General features: G+C 71.8%; 3 protein-coding genes across 6 annotated transcripts in view; 2 read left to right on the top strand and 1 right to left on the bottom strand.

Moving 5' to 3' along the window:
* BAZ2A (bromodomain adjacent to zinc finger domain 2A) overlaps positions 1-1270 on the top strand; it is a 26790-nt gene extending 25520 nt beyond the window's left edge. For all 3 annotated transcript variants that reach the window (XM_035313207.1, XM_035313206.1, XM_035313205.1), the window contains exon 30: positions 1227-1270. The gene's annotated coding sequence lies outside the window, so the exon portion shown is untranslated. The remainder of the gene's footprint in view (positions 1-1226) is intronic.
* STAT2 (signal transducer and activator of transcription 2) lies at positions 50-4672 on the top strand (the record flags this gene model as incomplete). Its single annotated transcript, XM_035313204.1, has 19 exons — positions 50-154; positions 223-301; positions 394-479; positions 572-720; positions 804-962; positions 1043-1195; positions 1310-1330; positions 1442-1535; positions 1640-1696; positions 1766-1849; positions 1924-2025; positions 2307-2442; positions 2531-2580; positions 2708-2796; positions 2868-3004; positions 3082-3270; positions 3350-3407; positions 3508-4391; positions 4463-4672. Coding segments are annotated over 19 exons (2769 nt in total), but the record flags the coding sequence as incomplete, so codon positions are not given.
* A 41-nt stretch (positions 4673-4713) lies between these two features.
* On the bottom strand, positions 4714-6763 carry IL23A (interleukin 23 subunit alpha). Of its 2 annotated transcripts, none has more exons than XM_035313208.1 (4): positions 6103-6763; positions 5838-5939; positions 5079-5204; positions 4714-4992 (listed from the first exon to the last, which is right to left on the bottom strand). In XM_035313208.1, the coding sequence occupies exons 1-4, from the start codon at positions 6280-6282 to the stop codon at positions 4834-4836; spliced, it is 567 nt and encodes a 188-aa protein (XP_035169099.1). In that variant the 5' UTR covers positions 6283-6763; the 3' UTR covers positions 4714-4833. The 2 variants fall into 2 exon arrangements, with proteins under 2 accessions (XP_035169099.1, XP_035169101.1); XM_035313210.1 differs by having other exon boundaries at positions 4714-4989.
* Between the last annotated feature and the right edge of the window lie 395 nt (positions 6764-7158).

The following is a 7158-nucleotide window of genomic DNA, read 5'->3' as shown; positions in this document are numbered from 1 at the left end:
CCCCCCCCCCAGGCTGCAGGGCCGAGCCAAATGGTGCCCAACGCCCCCCGTACCTCCGCAGGGGGCGGCCGCCCCGGCGCCCAGCACGCCCCCAAAGAGCGACCGGGAGCAGGAGATCCAGCGGCGCCTGGCTGAGTTCCACACAGCCCTGCAGGTAACGCCCCCCCCCAGCCCCCCCAGCCCCGTGGGGGCTGCCCGGACCCTCACACCCTCCGTCCCCAGGAGGCCGAGCGCGCCTTCCGGCACCTGGAGGACCTGCAGGATGCCTTTGACTTCTGCTACAAGGTGCACTACCTGCCAGGTAGGGCCCGATCCTGCCCGTCCTGGGGCGGGGGGGGACGTTGCCAGCGCTGCCCTGCGCCCCCCCCAACCCTCCCACCCCACTGCCCGCAGGCCAGGACCAGACTAACGACCCCGAGTACACCCGGCAGGTCCAATCCCTCCAGGCCAAGCTGCAGAACCTGGACCGGCAGCGGCGGGTGAGAGGGGGCTGGGGCTGGACCCGGGGCCTGGGGGGCAGGGGGGGCGCGCAGCCACCTCGTGCCCCCGCTGAGGACGCGCGTCCCCGCAGGAGGTGGTGGCGCAGATGCAGCAGCTCCTGGGGCGCAGCGAGACCCTGCGGGACTTCCTGCAGCAGGAGCTGAAGGCCTGGCAGGAGCGGCAGCAGCGCGGCTGCCTGGGGGCCCCTGTGGACACCCGCCTGCACCAGCTGGAGGCCTGGTAGTGACAGGCCAGGGGCTGGGAGGCCGAGGGGGGGGGGGGGAAACAGCCGGACCCCGCTGACTCCCGGGGGGCACCCGCAGGTTCACGGCGCTGGGCGAGGGGCTCTTCCAGCTGCTGCAGCTGCTGCGGGCGCTGGGGGAGCTGCAGCAGAAGGTGACCTACGAGCGGGACCCGCTGCAGGCAGAGACCCCCCTCCTGGAGACGCGGCTGCGGGAGCAGCTCACCTGCCTGCTGCAGAGGTGGGGGCAGCGGGCAGGGGCGGGGGGGCCGGGAACGGGGCCGGGGGCTGCTCTGAACGCCTCCTTCCCGTGCCCCCCAGCGCCTTCGTGGTGGAGCAGCAGCCCAGCATGCCCAACACGCCCAAGCGGCCGCTGGTGCTGCGCACGGCCAGCAAGTTCTGCACCCGCGCCCGCCTGCTGGTCCGCCTGCACGACCGCAACCACCGCATGGAGGCCACGATCCACATCGACAGGTCGGCGCCCGCTGCGCTGGGGTCTCCCGTGCGGCCCGGGGGAGTCCCCGGTCCCCCTGCCCCGCTGGGTGGGCCTGGGTCCCAACCCCGCTGACTCTGCGTTGTCTCTTGCAGGGACCCCCCGAAGACACGAGGGTGAGAGCCGAGCGCCAGCTGTGGTGGGCAGGGCTGGTGCCCACCCAGGGGTCCCAGCTTCCCCAGGGGTCCTGGAACCCCCCCTCCCCAAGGCCTCTCTCCCTCCCCCAGGTTTCGCAAGTTCAACATCCTGACTTCGAGCAGCAAAACCCTCCTGGCCGGCGACAGCCCCCGGGAGGGGCTGATCTGCGACTTCCAGTACCTTGTACGGGCCCCGGCACCTGGGTCCCCACGGGGCTGGGCAGTGGGAGAGGACCCCAGCCCAAGCCCCCGCCCCAGGCCCCGCGTTGACCCTCTCCTGCCCCACAGACACTGAAGGAGCAGAAGATCAGCGGGTCGGGCAAGGGCAGCAAAGGCTCCAATGAGGTGGGTACGGGGTCACGGGGCAGCGGGGGCGCGGGGTGGCCGGCGGCTCACGGTGCCGCGTCCGTGCAGGGTCCCCTGGCCGTGACGGAGGAGCTGCATCTCATCACCTTCACGTTGGCGTATGCGTACTGCGGGCTGGAGATGCAGCTGGAGGTGAGGGCAGGGGGTTGGGGGGGGGGGCTGGGGAGGCAGGAACCGCCCGGCCTGACCTCCTGCTCCCCCCCCAGACCTCCACCCTGCCCTTTGTCATCATCTCCAACAGCAACAACCAGCTCTCCAGCGCCTGGGCCTCCATCCTCTGGTTCAACATGCTCAGCCCCAACCCCAAGGCAAGCGGGACCCCTGCGGCCCCATGCTGTCTCCCCACTGCCTCCAGCCCCGTGTCTCCCTCCCAGCCCCATCTCCCTGTACCCTGGTGTCCTGGTGTCCTGTCTCAGCTCCAGGCCCACTCTGTCCCCGCGTCCTGTCCTGGGCTCGTGTTCCCAGCCCCTGTCTGACCCGTCCCTGTCCCTGGTTCTGGTCCTGCTCCCACCCCGTGCCCTATTCCCGTACCTGTCCCCTGTCCTCAGCCTGGTCCCTGCCCCGTGTCCCTCATCCCCCATCCCTGCAGGACCAGCAGTTCTTCGCCACGCCGCCCCCAGCGCCCTGGCCCCGGCTGGCCGAGGTGCTGAGCTGGCAGTTCGAGAGCGTGGCCGAGCGGGGCCTGAGCCGGGAGCATCTCCACATGCTGGCCGAGAAGCTGCTCGGTAAGGTGGGGCGTCAGCCCCCCCAGCCCCGCTGAGCACCCGGGCTGGAGCTGTGCCCCCCGCCTCACCCCATTCTCACCTCCCCAAGGCTCGAAGCCGACTCCGGAGAGCGTCCTGTCCTGGTCCAAGTTCTCCAAGGTGAGCAGCGCCCGGTCCTGCGCACCCCCCGTTCCTCCACCCCCGTTCCTCCGCCCCCGGTCCTGTGCACCCCGGTCCTGTGCACCCCGGTCCTGCGCGCCCCCCCGTCATGCTCCCGCTCCCGCAGGACGGCGCCGCCGGCTTCTCCTTCTGGGCCTGGCTGGACGGGATCCTGGGCCTGCTCCAGGAGCACCTCAAGAAGCTCTGGAAGGACGGGTAGGGCTGGGGCCGGGGGGGCGGGGGGCTGGGGAGCTGGGGGCCACAGGGGCTGACGGCACCTCCCCCAGCCTCATCCTGGGCTTCGTGAGCCACAAGCAAGAGAAGAAGCTGCTGAAGGGGAAGCGGACGGGGACGTTCCTGATTCGGTTCAGCGAGAGCGTCCTGGGGGGGGTCACCTTCACCTGGGTGGAGCATCCCGAGAGCGGTGAGCGTGCCCCCCCCGGCGCAAGACCCTCACCCCGGCCTCAGGTCTCCGCTGACCCCCGGCGCCCCGTCCCGCAGGGCGTCCTGCCTTCCGGGCCGTGGTTCCCTACACCACGGTCGAGCTGGCTTCCCTGGCGCTGCCCGACATCATCTGCGACTACCAGCTGCTGGCCGAGGAGAACATCCCCGAGAACCCGCTCCTGTTCCTGTACCCCGACACCCCCCGTGACGAAGCCTTCGGTCCCTACTACAGCCAGCGGCAGGAGGGTGCGGCACCGCGCGGCGTGGCTCAGCGCGGTGCGGACCGAGCCCCCGCTGCCCCCTCCAAACTCTTCTCTGCCCCCAGGGAGCCTGACGGAGAAGAAGGAATACCTGAACCAGCGCCTCATCCGCGTGTCCTCCAGGTGAGGCAGGGGGACGGCTCAGCCCTTGGGGGGAGGAAAGCCCTCTCATCCCTGGACCCCAACCCTGACCTTGACCCGGACCTGCCCTGTCTCCCTGCAGGCAGGCCAACGAGTCGTGGCAGACAGAAGAGGAGTTGGTAGTTGCCACAGAAAACCTGGAGACGCTGCAGCTGCAGCCCAGTGGGCTGGGATCGCTGCAGCCCACAAGCCCAGGGACGGTGCCGGTGGTGGCCGGGAGCCCAGCAACACTGCAGCCCGTGAGCCCAGGGGTGCTGCAGGTGGTGGCCGGGAGCCCGGGGACCCAGCACCCCAGGGGACCAGCAACACTGCAGCCAGGGTCCCGGGGCCCAGAGACACCACCGCTGGTGCATGTGGGCCCAGGGGGCTTGGAGATGCTGCAGGCAGGGAGCAGGGTGCGGGAGCCGCAGCTGGTGCTGCAGCTCATCCCCGAGGGCCAGGGGACGCTGCAGGTGGGTCCGGGGGGCTTGGGGACGCTGCTGGTGCCGCCCGGGGGTACAGGGATGCTGCAGCAAGGGGGTGCCGGGGACCAAGGGACGCAGCAAGTGGCAGCCGGGGCCATGGAGCCGCAGATGCTGTTGCAGTTCATCCCTGAGGGCCAGGGGATGCTGCAGGTGGGAGCAGGGGACTTGGAGACGCTGCAGGTGCTGCCCGGGGTGGTGGGGACGCTGCAGTCAGCGCCCGGGGCCACGGGGGTGCTGCAACAAGTGGGAGCTGGGGACCAGGGGCTGCTGCAGCCAGGCCCTGGCGCTGCAGAGCCACTGCCAGTCGCAGACGATCAGAGGCTGCTGCCAGCGGGGCTGGAGGACCTGGGGCCGGTGCTTCAGGGCCAGGACATGCAGGAGCTGCTGCAGCTCCTGGAGAAAGACCTGGAGCCGGGCACGGGGACGCTCGAGACGCTGGAGGCAGCGGAGCTGATGCCCAACATGGACAGCGGGCTGGGGCAGATGGACGCCAGGCTGGAGGGTGAGTGCCTGGGGCTGGGAGAGCTGGGGGTCACGGGGGTCCCGCAGCATTGACCCCCCTGCATCCCGCAGGCAACGCCGCGCTCCTGGACCCCCGCGACCCCTTCCTGCCACAGCCCGAGGACACAGCCCTGCCTGCCGCCAGCTCCCTCTTTGCCATGGACTCTGACTTTCCCCCGCTCCACATCGATGCCAGTGATTTCCAGTGACTTCCCCCCCCTCCCCGACAGTTCCCCCTGTAAATAAACCCTTTCCCCCCCCCAACTGCCCCTGGTGCTTCGTGAGGCAGCCCTGGGTTCAGCCCCGCAGCAGACAGCAGCTCCTCATCGTTCAGCCCTTTATTAGAAACCCATAAATACCCCAGATAAATAGGGAGCACGGCACATAAATAGCCCCTCGGGGAGGAGGGGGAATAAATAACGGGGAGCCCACGGCGGGCGGCGTCAGTGGGGTCTGGCGCTGTAGGTGAAGACGCGGCTCATGACGGCGGTGAAGGACTGGAGCCGCTCGAGCGCTTGGTGCTGCAGCTGCGGCAGCAGGGGGTCGGCCCAGGTTGGGGTGGTGGGGCCCGGGGGAGCCTGGCAGGGGCGGCCGGGTGCCTGCTAGGGGGAGAAGGGGGTCAGCGGGCCCAGGGCCTGGGGGTGCCGCTGTCCCAGGCGCAGGGCAGGGGCAGTGCTGCATCGCTCACCTGCACCACCCTCAGCAGCTGGTCCAGCGTGGCCTCCAGCTGCGGCAGGGGCTGGGTGCTGAAGATCTTGGAGCCCAGCAGGTCCCGGTAGTGCCGCAGCCCCTGCAGGATCCGTTGCAGGCAGCGCTGCGGGAGCAGGAGTGGGGGTGAGGCCAGCGGTCTGGGACCCCCGGGGACCATCCTGGGCATCCCTGGGCACCCTGAGAGCTCCCACCACATCCCCTGGGAACCCTCAAGATCCCCAGCAACCCCAAGACCCCCCAGGCACATTCCTTTCCCGCAAGACCCCCAGGCACACTGGTGACCCCTGGGCACGTCTCTGGCACCCTTGACATCCCCAGGCACATCCCCAGCACCCCTGGGTCCCCTGGGCACATCCCCTGGCCACCTCGGAGACCCTCAGCATCCCTGAGTCCCCCAGGCACCTCACTCACTACACCAGACACCTCTCCACCACCAAGCACCTCTGCAACACCCCAGGACCCCCAGGCACCTCCACATCACCCCTAGGACCCCCAGACACCTCCCCACCATCCTAGGACCCCCAGGCACCTCCCCACCACCCCTAGGACCCCCCAGGTACCTCTGCAACACCCAGGACCCCCGGGCACCCTGAGGCACATCCTCAGAGCATCCCCGTGTCCCAATGGGGACGAGCCATTGGCCCGGCCACCCCCAGGGACGCCCCGCAAGCCCCCTCAGGGTCCCCCACCGCCCTCCCAGCCCACCCCCGAGCCCCCCGCCCCCCCATCCCGGTACCGTGTTGTTCGTGTCCAGCGTGGAGGGGTCGCAGGCGTCGCTGCAGCGGATGCGGGTGGCACAATCCCCCTCGGGGTCCTCCACAGCAATCTGCACCCGGTTCTGGCAGAGGGGCGTTAGCAGGGGCTCCGTGCCCCCGACCCCTCCCGGGGCAGCCTGCTCCCCCCCTTCCCCCGGTGTCCTCCAGGCTCCCCGTTCCTCGAGCATCCCCCGGGCCCCCCCGGTTCCTCCGGTCCCCCCGCCCCGGCCGAGCCCCGCCGCTCACCTGCTCCGAGTGCGGCTCCTTGAGCGTCCCCAGCAGCCGCGACAGCTCCCGGGAGAGGTCCTTGCAGGCGGCCCAGTCGGTGCCCGGGGCCGGGGCCGGGGCCGCGGCGACCGGCGGCGCCGGCAGCAGCAGCAGCAGCAGCGCCGGGAGGCAGAGGCAGAGGCGGCGGAGCGGGAGCATGGCGAGGCGGTGCCGCCACCGGAGCCGCCACCGGGCTCTTATGGGGCGGCGGCAGCAGGTGGGGAATCCCCGGGGCAGGTGGCACCCGCCCCCCGTTACTGCGAAATCGCCGCCTCCCCCGAAAGCAGAACCGATACCGGGCCGGGGTCCCCGAGCTGCGCCCCGCCGCGCCCGGCCCCGGCCCCGCGCTGGGACGGGACGGGCAGGAAAACCCGGGGCAGTTCCTGGTGGCTCCGCGCCCGGCGGCACCGGGCACCCTGGGGCCCCGCTCCGCTCCCGTCTCGGGCTCACCTGCGGCCCCCGCCTGGGACGGGACGGGACGGGACGGGCGCGGTGCAGCGCGGAGCGGGGGCCCGGTGTCCCCACGGTGTCCCCACGGTGTTCACCCGGTGGTTCACAGTGGCTCACGGCGTCGTCCTCCGGTATCCCCAGGGTGTTTACCCGGTGTCCCCATGGTGTCCCCTGATGTCCCCCCGGTGTTCACCCGGTGCCCCCCAGGTCCCCCCTCCCCGTTCCCCGGCACCACCGGCCCCTCCCGGTGCCCTTCGACCGCCCGGGGAATCTGCAGGGACGGCCCCGGCGCTGCTGTGCCCCGGCGGGGCTGCCCCGGCCCCCGGTGACCCCCGGTGACCCTCGGTGACCCCCGGTGACCCCCGCCCCGGCCCCCCCGCACCCCCGGTAGCCCCGGCTCCGACGGGCGGGGCCGTGCTGCCCGCCGCTCCGCAATCGCGGCGGCCCCGACGGGGCGGCTCCGGCGCTTCCCGGTCCCTGCCTGGCGGGGCTGCCCCCGGCCTTCCCCGGGAGCGGCTCCCCCGGCCCTCGCCCCCGCCGAGGACCGGCCCCGGGGCCCACGTCCGCCCCCCCCCCCCCCCCCCC

Source organism: Oxyura jamaicensis (assembly GCF_011077185.1).
Source record: "Oxyura jamaicensis isolate SHBP4307 breed ruddy duck chromosome 31 unlocalized genomic scaffold, BPBGC_Ojam_1.0 oxy31_random_OJ73, whole genome shotgun sequence".
Taxonomy (NCBI): Eukaryota; Metazoa; Chordata; class Aves; order Anseriformes; family Anatidae; genus Oxyura; species Oxyura jamaicensis.
The sequence above is the reverse complement of the archived record's forward strand: the minus strand, read 5'-3'. Positions and strand labels throughout refer to the sequence as shown.

Bases quoted from the DNA above. Each gene is read 5' to 3' on its own strand.
- IL23A (XM_035313208.1), bottom strand. From the start codon at position 6,282: ATGCTCCCGCTCCGCCGCCTCTGCCTCTGCCTCCCGGCGCTGCTGCTG. The intron at 5,940-6,102 runs GTGAGCGGCGGG...CCCCTCTGCCAG, and splicing joins AGGAGCCGCACTCGGAGCAG to AACCGGGTGCAGATTGCTGT. The intron at 4,993-5,078 runs GTGAGCGATGCA...TTCTCCCCCTAG, and splicing joins AGCTGCTGAGGGTGGTGCAG to CAGGCACCCGGCCGCCCCTG.